Source organism: Eleginops maclovinus, chromosome 6 (genome assembly GCF_036324505.1).
Source record: "Eleginops maclovinus isolate JMC-PN-2008 ecotype Puerto Natales chromosome 6, JC_Emac_rtc_rv5, whole genome shotgun sequence".
Classification (NCBI taxonomy): Eukaryota; Metazoa; Chordata; class Actinopteri; order Perciformes; family Eleginopidae; genus Eleginops; species Eleginops maclovinus.
In genome coordinates, this window is record NC_086354.1 from 21237738 (window position 1) to 21254674 (window position 16937).

The window sequence follows — 16937 nt, forward strand, 5'->3', positions numbered from 1 at the left end:
CTATAGAAACTTAAAATGTGTTTAAGAACAGACTTTTATAATGCAAACTGTTTTTACGATAAGACTATAAAGAATCAATATATCTTCTGTTTGGGAGGGGAATTCGTTCCTTTATTTCACATATTGATTGAGTTTCAACAATAAGACAACATTTCTGGTTCAAAAACGCACACTGTGTTCAAGTGTCACAATCATTTTCAGTAATGTTGTTCCACTGCAACTTTAAGCAATGACATTTCTTGTTCTTTGTGGTTGATGTTGATGATGTTTTCCTCATCTTCCTCCTCATGTGGGAGTGACGCCACATCCAGCAGTGATGGGAGGCTGCAGCCGCGCAGGATCCCTTTACCCCTCTGCAATAAACCCTCCATACCCTCACCCTGAGATCCCTTCTGAGGTAAATACTGTTTCTGTGCAGCAGTGTCTGCAGACTGGTGAATCTCCAGATCATCCGCACTCATCCTGCAAATAGCAAACATTTGAGTTTCTATTTTAATGGTCTGTGCAGCCGCAACAAAAAGCATTGAAAATTTCAAAATGAAATGACCTCATGTCATAAGTGGATCCTCTGAAGGCGGGTGTGAGAGTCTCTGCTGCCGTGGACAGAGTGTAGGGGACTGAGAAGTTTCTCTGCGCCCAGTGCTTGTCCTTCACCATTGGAGCCAGGTTCTGGTACATATCGTCTACAGCCAGCATCGACACCTGCAGCAAAGAGAGTCAGCGGAGAGCACTCAGTGTTATAAGCGTGGCTGTGTTGAAGAAAAGACTTACAGGCATTAGTGGATCATGAGACAATGGGCCCCTGGGCAAAGACATGCAAGGCCCCATCACCTACTGTACATAGGAGCAGGACACACACACATGTTGTTTGTTCTCTTTTTGTAGTCATTTGTGTCTGGTTGTAGTAATTTTGAGTCTCTATGCTGTCATTTTGTGTAACTTTTTAGCTGTTTCGGGTCTCTTTGTGGTCATTTTTTGTCTCTTGAGGGGGCAACCTGAATGTTTCTGTCGATCAGCTGGTTGGTTTCAAAGTCGTCATCATCCTCGCCAAATGGATTGATGATCAGCTCCCCGACCTTAAGAGAGGAAACTCCTCATGAAATGACAGATTTCTCAACAAATTAAAAACAAAAATCTGTTTACTACAAGAGAAATGAGAAACACGTTACCTTGAGCCAGCCAGCGTAGAAGAAGAACTGCAGCAGGGTGAAAACGGGTACGTACATGTCTATTTTGTGATCCTTGTATCCTTTCTCAGGGTTCAGGAATTGTCGGCCAATCACACAGAAGGCAAAAAAAGAGTATACTGCTAAAGTGACTACCTGCGTGGATGAAAAAAACAAGGCAGAGTTCACCTGTGGTGGTAGATCGTGTAATATTAAAAAAGATTACAATTTTGGATTTATGGGTATAAAGAATGACTGTATATCGAACAAAACTTAAGATAAAGAGCAATAGAAGTCATCAAATGAAGTAAAATACAGTTAGTTGTTGATATAGGTGTTTTTTAAACTCCTGATGATACCTGAGTGTAGACCAGAGGGATGCTGATCCAGTCGTAGTGGAACAGCAGGCTGCATTTTCCTCTGTACTTATTCAGCTCCTGCAGGTATACAAACACATCATACATTTACAAACATTATACAGGATGTGTAGACACACTGGGACTTTGAATAGTTGTTTTGTCACACTCACGTCCATCAGCAGTCTCAAAGCGATGTCGTCCCTCACCCTCCCCTCCTCCCTAGCCAGGGACGCCAGGTTAGAGAACCAGGTCAGAGGCATCCAGTACTTGTTGAAGTCCGAGTGCAGAGACTCAAAATTATTCAGCTCATCTTTCGTCATAAATCCTGCACACAGATTACACGGTACACAGTTAGCTATAAATCATCATAACTTACTACTACTGTGATTCATAAAAGCTTAATAAAAAGAAAAGTCTAGTAGGACTTTAGCAATGCAACCTATATCCCCCCCCTCTGTATTCCTCACCAGCCTCCACGATGTGCTCCAGGGTCGGGAACCTCTTGTGGACTCTGGTGCTGATGGAGCGCAGGATGAGGACGGAGGATAAGTTGGCGTATCTCATGAGGGTCCGTCGCAGCAGACGACCCCTCTCGTCTGTGCCGTGCACGTTTCCAGAAACCACCATCATCAGGTTATCAGGCAGAGGGAAGCTGGTGTACTGACCCCACCATCTGTTGAAGGCCAGGGTCACATAGAAGCCTGCACAGAGTGATATGCATCAAAAAGAGACCTTTTTTTGTCTGCAGTGATTTTGGCTGAGTTATTGCATGTGACGTACATGTTGGTAAGAAATGTCAGTTGTTCTTTTAATCTTATTTTGGGAATTCATCCTCAGATCCTATAATAAGTCTAAATACACGGTCCAACCAAAGTACAGGCACTTAGATCCATAAGAACAAAAATCCCTCATTAAAACCACATTTCTATTTCACAACCATAACATTATTCATCATATTATATCAGCCCTTACTCCAACATGTATCGTTCTTTCTATCTTACATCAAATCTTATGGTTTATACATTGGGGACATCGCTGCTGTATTATGTGTATGATGCAATGCCACATAATCAGCTGTTAATCATTGACATTGAAAACAATTTAATTAAATTTGACACGACTGATAAAGGATTTTCAGTAATTCAGTAACAAAAATATTTAATCATTGACATATCCCAGTTTTATTTTGAAAATAGAAACAAAAACAACTGGCATTTAAATTGTTTTAATATTGAAAATGAGTATTTGATAGTTACTATAAGGACTGAAGTTCGTTAAGTCAAAGAATAATTTAGACGTTTAAAAATATTAAAGTTTGTGACATTTTTAATGATCTAATGACTTCATAGAAAGGAGACACGTGTTAAATTTCTTATCTTTCATATTAGCTTGTTGTGACGTATCTTCATATTATGTGACAGACAGTTGGATCTGACTCACCGAGGACGAACAGAACTGGGATGAAGTTGGTGTTGGTGAACTGGTCGCAGTAAAGGGCGATCCGCTCAAACAGATCCTGCTGCTTCGGTGAGAGGAAGAACCTGTGAGGGGAATAAGAAAAACCTCCACTGACCAGCCACAAACACATCATACCAAGCAAGCAGCAGAATTAAAAGATGAAATCAATGCGTTTACCTGTAAAACAAACTGAAAAAAGTATAAACCCCACAGAACACCAGGAGGTCTTTGTAGAGCAGCTTGTAGATGCTTCCCTTCCACCTCAACAGCAGCTTGGTGAAGCCACCAAAGTGAGCGTCTGCCACCTCAAGGGTGTAAGAAACTGTCATGTCTGGGTTTGTTACAGCTGAATAATCCTGGAAAATATCAATATGGGATGCATCGATCGGGATACATTTTATTACAACAGTCTCCCTTTAAAATCAATATAAATCAGTGTCTCACCTGTGAATGCAGGTGTGTCACCTGGTGCTGACGTCCTGGGAAGAAAAGCTCTTCCTCCTGCTCTCAATTTAAACCTCTCTGTTGTCGTCATAAATGAGCTTTTTTAATTTATTACCTGGGAACCTGAAGCCCACAGATACACACCTATAGTAACTGAGTGAGTGTGCAGTTTCTCTCCTCAAATGGTAATGTTAGGGACTTACTTTGGGTGATCAGATAACATTATATCTTTGATTTAAGAAATGAAGACAGAAGTCCCCCCGTGTTTAAGAAGTATTGATGACAATTCAGTTCGATTCTTTGATGTGAGAGTTTTAGTTCTCAGCGAGCTGTAAATGTCCTACATGATTTCTTATTCGGAATTAGGAATTCTTATTAATGATTCATCTACAGATTATTTTAATGAATTAGTGAAATAGTTGGCTGTAAAAAAGTGTTAGAATATTAGAAGAAGAAGAAGAAGAAGAAGAAGAAGAAGGAGGAGGAGGAGGAGGAGGAGGAGGAGGAGGAGGAGAAGAAGAAGAAGAAGAAGATTTAATCAATAATAATGCTTTTTTATACATATGTACACATACATTTAAAAAATGTTATAAAATGTCTAACAATAAAAAAACGTTTTCAAAAGCAACGTGCAACACAGTTAAGAAAAATGCAAATAAAAACAAGTGCACACAAATATAAATATTCAATGGAAAGAGTTTGGAAATAATATGCGAAAAGCTGTTTGCAGAAATGTGTTACATTGTCCAAGGAATGTGCAAGGACACACAGAATAAAGTAAAGAATATGCCATGTATAGAGCTATAGTCTCAAATATGTACATTACATTTATGCATATACAAATGTTGCTGTTCAAAACATCTGTTCGAGATTCTTCAAAAAACCAGGACACTGACGCACTTGCTGGTGATGCCACGGTCACCACTCCAGCGGCAGAATCGCTATGGTTGGTGGGTGAAACCGAAAGCAGTCACGTTAACGTCAACCTAAACGTGAGTATCAGCGAAGACCCTGCATTATGGCCCGACAGGTTAACAGACAGAGAGCGAGTTGAAATACTTCAAAAAGGCCCAGTGCAAATTAAGAACTTTGATTTCCCACAAAATACGGATTAACCACCCAGAAGATTTACCAAACAAAGCTATGACGATGAGAAACGGAGAGAAAATCAACAGAAAGGGTTTGGTTTATTCAGTCGGTGCTGATGCAGTCTGTTGTTGTCGCATTTTCGGGGAATCAAACGCGCCGCTTAGTTCCAAATGGTTTTCGTACATGGAAACATATTACCGAGCACCCCTTGAGACTGCAGATATGCCCGCACACACACACACACTGCACACACACACACACACACACACACACACACACACACACACACAATTGTAATGATTTCAAAGGATTGTTGTTACTGTTTTTTACTGTCAATTTCATCTATTCAAAATAAATACTGTGTGTCAGTAAGTATGCCTCAGTATTACAAAGAAATGTGTGTGTGTGTGTGTGTGTGTGTGTGTGTGTGTGTGTGTGTGTGTGTGTGTGTGTGTGTGTGTGTGTGTGTGTTGTGTGTTGTGTGTGTGTGTGGGGGGGGGCTCCAGATTGTCCTTTGCCCAGGGCCTCAAATTTCCTAAAACCGCCCCCCTGACTCTGGATCTCTGTTATCTGAGTGAAACCAATGCCCGGCCACAGAAAATCAAATAACCCTCACACAGATTGATTTGCACAGCAGAGGCCCCGTGAGTTATTTACAGTGCTGTGATAAAAACACGTTTACAGTCAGAGGAGTTTGTCCCACACGTCTCTCAGCCTTTTGTCATTGGCTGCTGTGCCCCGCTCACTTGTTTGTTTTTCACATCGTAACAGAGTGTGTGTGAATCTGTTTTATCCTCTGACTCTGTTTGCTCTCCGCTGAGCTGAAAGGTTATTTATGAGACCGTCTATCTTCCACCAGAGCTGGAAAACTGATCCCTGTGGACTTCCCTTTATTATTTATCAGCAGACTATGAGCCTGACTATCTGTATCTTTAATGTAATGCATTTAGAATCAATAATAACCATCATTCATCATAATGAAGTGTTTTTTTCTTTGGCTGATAAATTAAAGATCTAGTTCCTGTCACTAGATGGCGCTCTTGTTGTGCAGCAGGCTCTCAGTCCTGAGGCCTGTCGGTCTGTATTAATCTCATAAGCAAAGACACATAAAGGCTCCTTATTGACAGCAAACAGTAGAAGAACATCTGACATTTAATTTCATGCTCCTTTAAAATGCTGAAAGTCAGATAGCTTATCTGTACTTTCAGCATTTTATAATTAGTTCTGCATAAAGCACATTATTACAATTTCCTTTAATGTTCATTCTTATTTTTGTGCTGAAAAATGCAGTATTGGACATTTACTACTTTTAATAAGTATAATTGTATTATCAAAGTTGACTATTTCAATACACCCCTACTACATTTTGGAGTCCAATATTCGACTTGACACCAAGTTATTTTGCAGATTCTGATTATTAATTTGAAGTGTAAGGTTATGTAACATCTGTGATAAACAGATTGTATTGGCTGACTGGTTTTCTTGCAATTAAACTCCCAAAATTGTGAGCTCCTCTCTACAGTCTTTTTCCTGAGATATCCAGAAGTATATACCAACCCGTATATAAAGTTATTCAAAAATAATAATCACATAATGTAATACAAATTACTCTGAAATGGGCAGCACTTTTTTTTGTAGCATTTGTTTTCAGTGTAGTTTTCGTACTTTTGCACTATATTTTAAAAACTATTTCACACAGAGTTTCCACTTTTATGTTTGTGTCTCTGTGTTAATCTAGAGTCAATGCTTGCCCTGTGTTCTTGATGTATGGAGAAAATAAACTCCCAGATCAGTCTCCATCTGTTCTTTTCTGCTCATGTATTTCCGGTCCTGTACTGGATCTCCTGGTCCTTGGTTTAGACTTTTGAGAACAGGACAGAGTGATCGTATTAGGTTACCTAACGCGATAATTACAACTTCCCACGGCGAGGTGAAATCAGAGCTCAAAAGGAAAGTGGGATTACAGGTATCTGGGGCCGGACTGGGTCATTGTCGGGTTCAGAAAGGTATGAGCGGCCACGGAAAAAAGGTTTGATGAAAAGATCTGGGGCATGCTGCAAAAAAACGACGCAATATTTATATATTACCAATATTTTGTGTTTTTTTCCTCTCTTGTTTGTTTGTGATCAACAGACACAGTCCTGAAAAAAGAAATCCTGAAAAAAGCATTTATTTCTCCTTCAACAACAAACATTTAGCATAAAACAGTGAAGATATTGCATCTGCCAGAATAAACTTTATGAAAACAATCAGTGCATAATACCAGTATACCCATTTGGTTTCAACAGAGAAGGATCACTAATGCTATATGCTAATTAGCAGCTGTTACTAAAGCTGTTTGACCAAAAAACAGAGGGTAAGGCCTAGTCTCACTTTAAAATATTGAGGTCAGGCCCCGGCCGTGGCAAACTGGCTGGGGCACCTGCACCGTACGCCGGCGAGCCGGGTTCGATTCCCGACCTGTGGTCCTTTCCGGATCCCATCCCGACTCTCTCTCCCACTTTCCTGTCACTCTCCACTGTCCAATCCGATTAAAGGCAAAAAGCCATAGGCGAGGTCATAGGTCTCATTACTCTCAGCAGGTTTGGACCAACATCAAAGTCTCCTGTTTCTATACTGCCAAGAATGAAATGTATTTCTATCTTCATCCAAATGAATGACTTATTTTTTATGTATAATTAGAAGGCCTTTAAATAGTGAGGTTATAGTTAATCAAACCTGAAAAGACGGGTTTGAATGACTGTTAGCTTAGCCTAGTTTAGCAACCATAACAGCACAGCAAGCCTGTACAATTTTGGGGACTGGTTTCTCATTTTAGCATTTCCAAAAAACACAAGAGCAAAAGTAAACAGTGTAAATATGCTGTGACGTCAGCGTCATCCTTTTTAACGGATGTTCCTCGTGATATCAAACAAATCTGCTTTTCCAATTATTAGTAAATAGGAACATGTGATAAAAACTCGGCTAGTGACATCATTTCACAAAAGATAACAAACAGGATTTATTCACCCCAATTCTTGGGTACATCTGACAGTTAACAATAAGATGAAACAAATAAATAAAGCGACCACTAGATTGTTAAAACTTAACTTGCCTAATAGCTAAAGTCTCGTATACAATTACATTTGGTATGTCAGGTTATTTATGTGTGAACAAAATTACAAAAGCAACATTCACTCATTTGTCTGCTTGTCTTTTGACCCAAGGGCCTCCGACAGTAAACCTTACAGTGTCCATAAATAAAGCTTTGAAGGAAAAAGCTTGATAACCCACTGGAAATTACACCTCCGTTGTTTCAAATTCCAGGAAGCTCCACACCCTTAAGGCTGCACCCACTTTCTGTGTGTCCGTCTCACTAAACACGAGCCAATTAGCGTTCCTGTGAGACATTTTCCTCAACTTGGATGACCCTGATTTTCTGTTTTTGTCTTTTGTGCCTCCAGTGTAATTTTGTGGTAGCACCACTGCACAGAAATGCTCTGCATCTTCAGTTTACTTTACAGAGATTGTTATCTTAAAACCAGCGTTCTCCTGCATTTAGATCTGACTGCGCTGATTGTTTCCAACATTTAGTACGTGACGTGAAACATTAGCAAACCTTTCATCCTTTATCCAGAGGCATAATATCAATTTAGACTCCTCACCTAAGCTTTACATTCCACATTTCACAATGAATTAACTGTTGGCACTAAAATGGGATTAGTCATTGTTCATTTCTGGATGTGCAGCTTAAAGTGAAGAATCCAGAACATCCTGTATGCAGTACAGGTCAAACTGGAAAGCATTTAACAATTACACTTGGTGAGGTAAAGGAGAGTGCACACAAAGGATTGCCTGACTTAGATTAATAATGCATTTAAAGTATGTCCTGTCCATTGTAATACAGGTGGAAACAAAAGGAAGTGTACATTTGCACAGAGTGCAACATCACATAAACAATAAATGTCTTAGTTTTTTCCAGAGTGAAAAAAGGAGGGCCTCCCTTTCAAAGCGTCACTGCGTTCCTCGGGTCCCACAGGAAAAACTCTGGATTAAATCACTTCCTCTTACATTGTGATGGCACAGTGGTCGGACCACTCTCTCTCTCAGATAATAGATAACTTGCTTTTACTGTAACACAAACACAGGGTCTCTGTTTAGGAATAATTTGAAATTTTGATGGAAAACACTTTCTTGCCAAGAGTTAGATGAGAAGAAAGATGCAAGTTCTCAGAGACAGGATTAGCTTAGCCTATCCCTTAGCATGTTTCCATGGTCCTATGTTATTTATATAAACTAAGATATTAGGGTTGTATTCGCTGAAAAATAAATAAAGGGCTAAAGACATTTCAAAAGAGGTTTGAATGGTAAAAAATCTGTTAACCCACAGCAATATATTAAAGTCTAAAGAAAAATAAAACAAAAACTATCTATCTTGCAAGTTTATTTGAGGACTGAGGTTTCAAGGAGTAAATTTGGTATGCCATAAGCATAGGTGGGAGATTTCAACATGTCAATTTGAGATATATGCTCCTGAGTACAAAGAAAGAATAATCCTACTACAAAGAAAACAGAAAGAAGCTCTGCTCGCAACTTTGGTGACTGACTAGCGGTAGCAATTTTCTTGTTAGCTGGAAGCTAACCGGCTACAGTAGCTTTAAAACAAGTCTGCAAATAGTCACAATGTAAAAAAGCGTGGGTGGATTAACTTAAGCTTGATCACATTCTAGTTTAAACAAAGCTCGCTCATTTATAGGTTGTATCTAATAAGTTGAATCGACATGCCTACACAAACAGGATGCAGTCAGGCTAGCTGTTTTCCCTGCTTGCAGTCTTTATGCTGAGCTAAGCTAACGGCTACATACCATAAGCCCCTAAAGAACTTGGTTTCAAAAGTTCCTATTTTAATTTTTAAAAAAGCAATAGTCAAAGTTTAAGTATAGGAACATGTCGATATGTTGTAGAATAACAGTCAAAGATGTTCAAACCAATGAAAAGAGCACAGCTAAAAACTAAAATACAGAAATTTGTGAGAGTTAATTAACTCTGAATTTTTTCGTTTGACTTCAAACTGAGAAGCTGATTGAGGAAATAGATTTTAAAAAGTTTAAAACAAACATATGTAGGATTCAAATCTTCTCATCTAACTCTTGTCAAAAATAAATTTAAGCTGTTCCTGTAACCCGGTGTCACGAGAGGCTGACATTCTCATACTCGCCGTGGTCCGAGTCCTCAAGTTCGATCCCCGGCACCAGGCTGTAGTACTCAGTGGACTGTGTGAGGTACGCCTTCTCTCTGTCATTTGAGTCCTTCATCACCTCCGTCACGCTCACTGTGTCAAGCTCGGTCTTGTTGGACCCTTCAGACCCCGGGGGAACCTGCTTCCCCTCTGTGGAGCTGGAGCAGATGGAGGTCACATGAGGAAGAGACTCCAACGAACCCAACTTAATCTCCACCTCTTCGTAGATGTCTCTGGTGCTGCCCAGGAGGGTGGAGGCCGGGCGTAGCAGCAGCTGGTTCTTCAGGATCCCTTCTTTCTTCTCTACTTTATTCTGATCAGCGGCTGCAGGTTTCTGCTTGCTGCGATGCTTCTGGCCGTTGGTGGAGTTGGTAGCTCTCTTTTTTGAGGTGCTTATTGATGCCTCCTTCTTCTTCCTCTTCCTCCCGCAGCACCAGCAGAGCACCAAGGCAGAGAGGATGAGGAGCGGCAGCACGATGAAGAGAGCGGTGAGGCCGGCAGGGCGGCACACGTCGCTGATCCTCACAGACGACACGGTCCTGCCGGCCAGGTGCCGAGGAGTCACGCAGGTCAAGTTCTTCACCAGATCCTGCAGCTTAGCTGTCCTGTTGATCTTCCCGCCGTCCTCCAGGCCTTCCAGTAACAAACAGGAGCAATCCCACGGGTTCCCATCCAGATCTAGCGTTTGCAGATGGGGCTTCTGCAGCACAGAGCCTGGGAGGAGGCGAAGCTGGTTTCCCTGCAGATTCATCTTCGTGAGGCCTTCTGAGTCCTGGAGGAAACCCTCAGGAAGCTCTTGAATCAGATTCCCGCTCAAATCCACCTCCACGAGCCTCGGCTGCCCGCCCAGAAACCCCTGTGGCAACGCTGTGAGTCTGTTATGACCTAAGTAAACCCTCTGTAGTGTAGACACCTCTTTGCTGCTCATATTAACAGAGCTGATATTACAGAAGGAGAGATCCAGCGTCTGTATGTTCGTCTCATTGGTGAACACGGACCAGTGCACGTGGCTGAAAGTAGAGCCGGATAAGTTCAAGCAACAGACGTCAGCTGGTATCTCAGAGGGAAACTGGGATAAAACTAGCGCTTCTGGACATTCACATCCATCCACAGGTCCCATCTTCACCAGGAACAGGACAACCAGCAGGGCACCACGCTGGGAAAGCATCTCTGAAACAGAAAACGCAGACTGTAACTTCATCATAATGCTGATAAAGTGTCTCCTCTTTTTGTCCTTCTCTTTTCCTACTTACCTGCCTCCTTTCTCTCTCTCTCTCTCTGACTGGATCCCCTTTATGAAGGCTCACGGTTGTAAACCTAACGACTTCTCCGAGGACTCCTGGTTGCTGTGAGGATCGGGGGAGTTGGCATGGTGATGCGGGTCACTGGGGATCAGGAGTCCAGTGTTTGGCTGTCGGAGAGGAAACAGATGCTGCTGTGAGCTTCACGTGAAGGCTGTGCCGTTAATTGGCACATGTAGGTTGTACAAACATTACCTTAAGGCAAAGCTGGAGCCTCAAGTGGTTCAGCAAGAAGGTTATTGTGTTTACTTAGACTGAAAACCCCCTTAAATCTGATATAAGAGGATCAAATATATACATTTCATTTTGAATTCATGGATTTATTTTATGCTTTAGGCTCCTCTAAAGAAACTACATGTCAATTAGCCTAACTCGTCATTAATTGGCTTGTTAAAAATGTTTATCTAATTTTAAAACAAATTTCGCATGTTTTCAGTAATTCAGAAGTTTTACTGGTGCCTTAACTAAAGACTTAAATTAAACAAAAACAGATCTGTTGACAGCGAATAGAAGCTATTATAACCCATCTCATTTCAAAGCCACCAGACTCCATTGACAAAAACACTAATTTGACTCATAGAGTACGGTAGTTGCTGGTGTACCGCTGCCTCCAAGACATCGTTTGTTTGTGTTTTGGTGTTACTTTGGGCAATCCTGACCAACCAAAGTCACAAAACAACACAAACACACAGCCAGCAGCTCCCGTTTTCTGAGAGGTAAAATGACTGTTTTTGTCAATGCAGTCTGGCTGGCCTTTTTTCAAATGGCTATAATATATCTTGATGCTGACTCCCTTCAAAACAGAACAAGATTTATGTAATACATGGACTATAACTAAGTACCTCATACATCCCAGCTTCAAAACATACAAACTAACCCTTTAAGGTGAAAAGGTACAAACATGCAAGACATCAAAACAACTTACAGTAGAAATCAGCATAATTTACTTTTAGGATGTCTGAGAAGGTTCCAGAAATTCCCTAAATTCCCTGTAATTCATGTGGAATTGACCTCTGCATGACTTTTTCAGTGTCAGGTTTGATACCGTGAGTCTAATTGGGAGACCGTGACACGAAAACATTTGGGAAACCCTACAGTTGGAGACATAAACGAAGTAATTGCTGGGTACTTCCTAAAACTTCTAGGTATTCAGCGACGCTGCCTAAACTTAAAAGCATGTGTGGTTGACATAAACGAGGCCTGTGTTTTCTGAAATGACTTTACATGTGAAGCAGGCAGGAAGAGGGGGAGTGTGTTTGGTCATCAGACTTCCTCACGCACCACAATGGAGCTGAAAGCTGCTCTACAGTTCGGAGGCAGGAATGTGCTAACTCCCCAAACAGCAGGGACAACCCAGCACCAGGGGAGGCTTTAAACAGGACCTCCACTGTGAGCTGTGATCATCCATTCACCAAAGAAACATCAATTCACAGGCTGATGATAACACACTTCTTGCAAAGATGTTCACTTGGGCTGCACTTTGTCACAGTTAATGCTAATCTCAGCATGCTAACAAGCTCAACAATGATGATGCTAACATGCTGGATTGTAGCATGCTAACATTAGCTAACAAGTGCAGCTTTGGCTGATGGGAATGTTTTTGACATAAAGCAAAGTCCTGGACATATTACACATTCGATCTGATGAATGTGCTTGATGAAAGCTCATTCACTAGGCAAGCATTCAACATTTGAATGAACTAGAGCAATCTTGCAGTCCAGTATGTTAGTCTTAAAATACATTTATGGCAAAAAATGACCTTCATGTAATGACTCAATAGGAGCCACTCTTTATGAGGTCTTAAACATAATAATGAACCATAGAAATAAGCAGACTGCATGTATTTTTAGCCTGGACTTCAGCAGAGCAGCAGAGTGTCTAACAAACACAGGAAGCGTGCGTCACAGGAAAGAAACTCTGACTCTTTGTTTCTGGCAGAGATGATGTAATATATCCAACATGAGCGGGAGGATGAGATACTGCAGGTATGAGGAGGGTTGTTTGCATTAACAACATTTATTTTTCGTTCCTTTGTGACACTCTACTTCATAATTATCTAACATGGAGATAATCAGCCAAACCCTAGCAGTGGAAAGTAACTTAGTACATTTACTGTAAGCTTACTTCTATTTTAATTGGGTGTAAGAACTTATGTTACATGCCTCTTAAAATGTACTCCATTGCATTTATTTAACATAAATTACTTAGCAGATTCAGATTATTACAACTAATTATAATTAACAAATGAATTATTGAAAATATAAGCAACCTCAAACTACATAAATATGATAAAATCAGCTCCATATGTGATTTAATGACACATCTCTAACTATAATCAATAAAATAAATCAATATGAAATAAAACGTGTGTATTTAAAGTTAGTTTTGAGTCTAATGCTGATTTAGTTTTACTTAATCAAGACTTTTTCATGTAGAGTTTTAGTGTCAGTGTTGTTCTACGAGTATTCTTCCACTTCTGTCAACACCGAGTAATATTCTGCGAGGTCGTTTTCTTTCTCCGTGGTTCTCAGCAGGTGATACAGTTTATATTTCCGGCAGCGGAGGGACGGATGGAGATTCGGTTGTTTGGATTAAACAAAAGAACAAAAAGGTGATTGGTGTGAGCAATGACAGCTACCACAGCTGAACAAAGAGCAGATAGACGTCCAGTGGAAGGACATCGAAAGTCTCCATTATATTAATATTTAGTTAATATAAAACTTCCTGAACGCTGTGGGACTGTTTCATCTTCTGCCACTCATTAAGTCCCCTTATAGTAGGTTATTTAAAAGAGGGAAACCACCTTATACTGAGAATTAAAATATGATGTCTGTTAAAGGGAATTGAGTCTAAAACTACATGCTTCCATTATAGTACAAGGTTTCTTTGAATAGAAAATTACTTAAACGCTGCAAGAAGGAGTCAGTTTTTGGCAACATGGGGGCAGCAGAAACAAGGTGTAAGTATAACATTGATATATTAACACCTTTTTAATTAAGTACATGCATTGATGGTTGAAATAGCATATCAGATCAACAATAACTTGAATTAAAATGATGAATTAAGTCAAATATTGTGTCCTTTCCAGCTTTGTTCAGCGGCTTACAGCTCCACTATATTTACCAGGTCGTAGATAACGTTGTCTATCGGCTGTTTTAGGTTTGACAGGTTGAGTGAAGCCAGATTTTTAAAGGCTTGTTCATCAAAAACAGCTGACTGCTGCTGGAAATGATGAGAGTAAACCAAACTGTTAAAGTGTTGGGACGTAAAACACCAAGATAACCAACAAGATAAAAAGCTTGGTAAAGCTGAGAGCAATAGCAGAGACTTCTTCCACATACAAGAAGCCTCATTACACATGTTTATATCAAAAGCACCATTTTATTTCAAAGATATGGGACTTTGGTTGATCTGTGAGGCTGTTTAGTTCATTTCTATGCATTTTAAAGTGGTCATTTCTTCTTGAATCCCCCAGAAAATAGAGACAGAAAGGCTGTTTTTGTTCTGCAGTGCACCTCTAACAATCACTTGATGCTTTGAAGGAGACAAATATAGTTAAATGTGTGAGAAAAATAAATAAAGACTTTTTCAGATAAGCTTGTGTTTGCTTTTAATCTCTACCTTTTATTTAAAATCTTACCAAGTGAACGGAGCCTCCTGGTAATACACAGTTCATATCCTCATTATTTGCATGCTGTGCCGCTCTGTAAAAAGCTTTTGTCCTACTGATAACTATCAACAGACGATATATTCAATGGTTGAGGAAAAGGTAACAGTTGTGTGGGTGTATGAGGGTAAAAATTTGCTTAGATTTGGATGCCTTGGTCGTAGTTTTACGTAAGACTTTTGTGTGTGTTTCTAATTCCAAGCATTCACTAATTAAGATAACTCTGCCTGCTCAGCAGATAACAGAAACAGTCTAAAGGTGAGAATCGACTCACACGTTCCACTATCTGACAGCACAGGGAGATCTGCAGTTACTGAGGTTAGAGTCACCTTAATCACGTCTTGTGATACCCCTGTGGGTTTATCTGGAGAGGGTGTGGCTGTGGGACGTCTAACTTTGATTGCAGTAGCTACAGGGCACCTGGGCCCGGTGCCCTGTAGCTACTCAAAGTCTCCCTGCCACACTAACTCTCTGCACTGCTCCTCTCTGCTCTTTCCCGCAGGCACCAGGTTTTGGTTTGGTATACTGTTACTTTAGCTGTTCTACTTTGTACATCTCCTCACACATACACGTCCATGCAACCCTCACCCTGCACTTACACTACTGATACCACTGACGTCCACACCTCATCCTTTAGCCTACTTATTTGTGCACTTCTTTAATTTGACTTACTTTAATAAACATATCTTTTGTTACCATTGACATGGTGTGTCTCTCCTTTGTTGTGGCCTTTTTGAGCCAGGTCATAACAACGAATCACCTCTTTCACCACGTACTGTATGTTTGCAGAAACTGTATGGCTCAATGTTCATTAATGGATTTTAAACTTTACCTCAAAAGGACATTAGTTAGGACTCATTTCTGACGATACGAAAGAGGACTTTTTGGTTAATAACAATCTATTTTTGGTCAGTTTGAATCCAAAACCACATGCATGAAAGTGAATCCTACATTTCTTAATGAGTTTCTTTCATTTGTATTTCTTTGGTATTGTAATGTCTTGTTTAAGGATTAATTATGAGAGACTTAATCTTGGCTTGCACCTGATTCCATTCAAATATTGTGAATAAATATCAAAGCCATGTCATTTTATACATTTAAAATGAAAAACAAAAACTACGTGAGACACTAAACTGAGCCTCGGAGCTGTGGGTGTGAAGCCTCCTAATCTAAACAGAGATGAATGTCTCCTCTCAGGGTGAGAAGAGGAGCGAGGTTTACATCTTGAGAACATGGTGATCTCACTCTCTAACAATGTGAGCAGCTACATCCTCTCTGCAGCAGAGCTTCCTCTGAAATATAACGGTCTCCTTTCATACACATTCATCATCAAATATGTTCAAAACCAGGGCTGCAGCACCGGAGACCAGAGAGGGACCTTTTCTGAGGATTTTACTGTTCACAAATTTAAGTTTTTAGGCCTATTTCTTTCACTTAATATCATTAAAATGCACACATTTGGGGAAAAACTACTCAAGTTTGATAAAAAACAACAAAACACTGAACAGAACATTATTAAACCACTTATAAATAAAAGAAACTGCAGTAAAGCAGAATTAATGAGTAGATTTGATGAACTTTCTTGTGTTGAGTCAAACTTTTTTAAAGGGGTAGGGGTTGAATTTTGGAGGACCACGGACTCTTGCCCTCTGTACAAAACACACCATAATATCACCACAACTGCAAAGTTCTACACCCCGTGGATCTCTTATAAATATGCAAAATCAACACGTTACACACACACACACACACACACACACACACACACACACACACACACACACACACACACACACACACACACACACACACACACACACACACACACACACACACACACACCTGTTTGAGATATAAACAACTTACCTGTGTCGGTCATGTCCGCTGCAGGTGTGTTTCTCTGTCTGAAGCGGAGGAGAGATGAGACTCTTCTTCAGGTTTCAAACTCCCCAGCAGCAACAGCAGCGGTGTGTTCCTCCGCTCTGCATCCCGGCACCAGCTCCCCTCCTCCGGATCAGAGGGTGTGTCTCCCTCGGAGCGGAATGTGGACATACAGCTTCCAGACGGCGAGTGTGTGTGTGTGTGTGTGTGTGTGTGTGTGTGTGTGTGTGTGTGTGTGTGTGTGTGTGTGTGTGTGTGTGTGTGTGTGTGTGTGTGTGTGTGTGTGTGTGTGTGTGTGATGTTTATTCACACACACAGTGCTCGGTTAAGTGCGTTTATCTTCGACTGAAACTG

General features: G+C 40.5%; 2 protein-coding genes across 3 annotated transcripts; both read right to left on the bottom strand.

Annotated features, from left to right (window-relative positions):
* Positions 1-98: 98 nt before the first annotated feature.
* Positions 99-3469, bottom strand: best4 (bestrophin 4). Its single transcript, XM_063886324.1, has 10 exons — positions 3428-3469; positions 3161-3339; positions 2966-3066; positions 1993-2226; positions 1696-1850; positions 1526-1603; positions 1170-1322; positions 996-1076; positions 548-702; positions 99-462 (listed from the first exon to the last, which is right to left on the bottom strand). The coding sequence occupies exons 2-10, from the start codon at positions 3310-3312 to the stop codon at positions 198-200; spliced, it is 1374 nt and encodes a 457-aa protein (XP_063742394.1). The 5' UTR covers positions 3313-3339; positions 3428-3469; the 3' UTR covers positions 99-197.
* A 3201-nt stretch (positions 3470-6670) lies between these two features.
* Positions 6671-16749, bottom strand: si:ch211-106k21.5 (leucine-rich repeat-containing protein 38). Of its 2 annotated transcripts, none has more exons than XM_063886835.1 (3): positions 16569-16749; positions 10992-11145; positions 6671-10904 (listed from the first exon to the last, which is right to left on the bottom strand). In XM_063886835.1, the coding sequence occupies exon 3, from the start codon at positions 10900-10902 to the stop codon at positions 9685-9687; it is 1218 nt and encodes a 405-aa protein (XP_063742905.1). In that variant the 5' UTR covers positions 10903-10904; positions 10992-11145; positions 16569-16749; the 3' UTR covers positions 6671-9684. The 2 variants fall into 2 exon arrangements, with proteins under 2 accessions (XP_063742905.1, XP_063742904.1); XM_063886834.1 differs by having other exon boundaries at positions 10988-11145.
* Positions 16750-16937: the final 188 nt, after the last annotated feature.

What these genes read in the sequence shown, in the direction of transcription:
- best4 (XM_063886324.1), bottom strand. Translation starts at nt 3,312, where the DNA reads ATGACAGTTTCTTACACCCTTGAGGTGGCAGACGCTCACTTTGGTGGC. An exon ending in CTTTGAGACTGCTGATGGAC is followed by an intron (nt 1,604 to 1,695) that starts GTGAGTGTGACA and finishes GTATACCTGCAG; the next exon opens with GAGCTGAATAAGTACAGAGG. An exon ending in TGATCGACAGAAACATTCAG is followed by an intron (nt 703 to 995) that starts GTTGCCCCCTCA and finishes TCTTTGCTGCAG; the next exon opens with GTGTCGATGCTGGCTGTAGA.
- si:ch211-106k21.5 (XM_063886835.1), bottom strand. Translation starts at nt 10,902, where the DNA reads ATGCTTTCCCAGCGTGGTGCCCTGCTGGTTGTCCTGTTCCTGGTGAAG.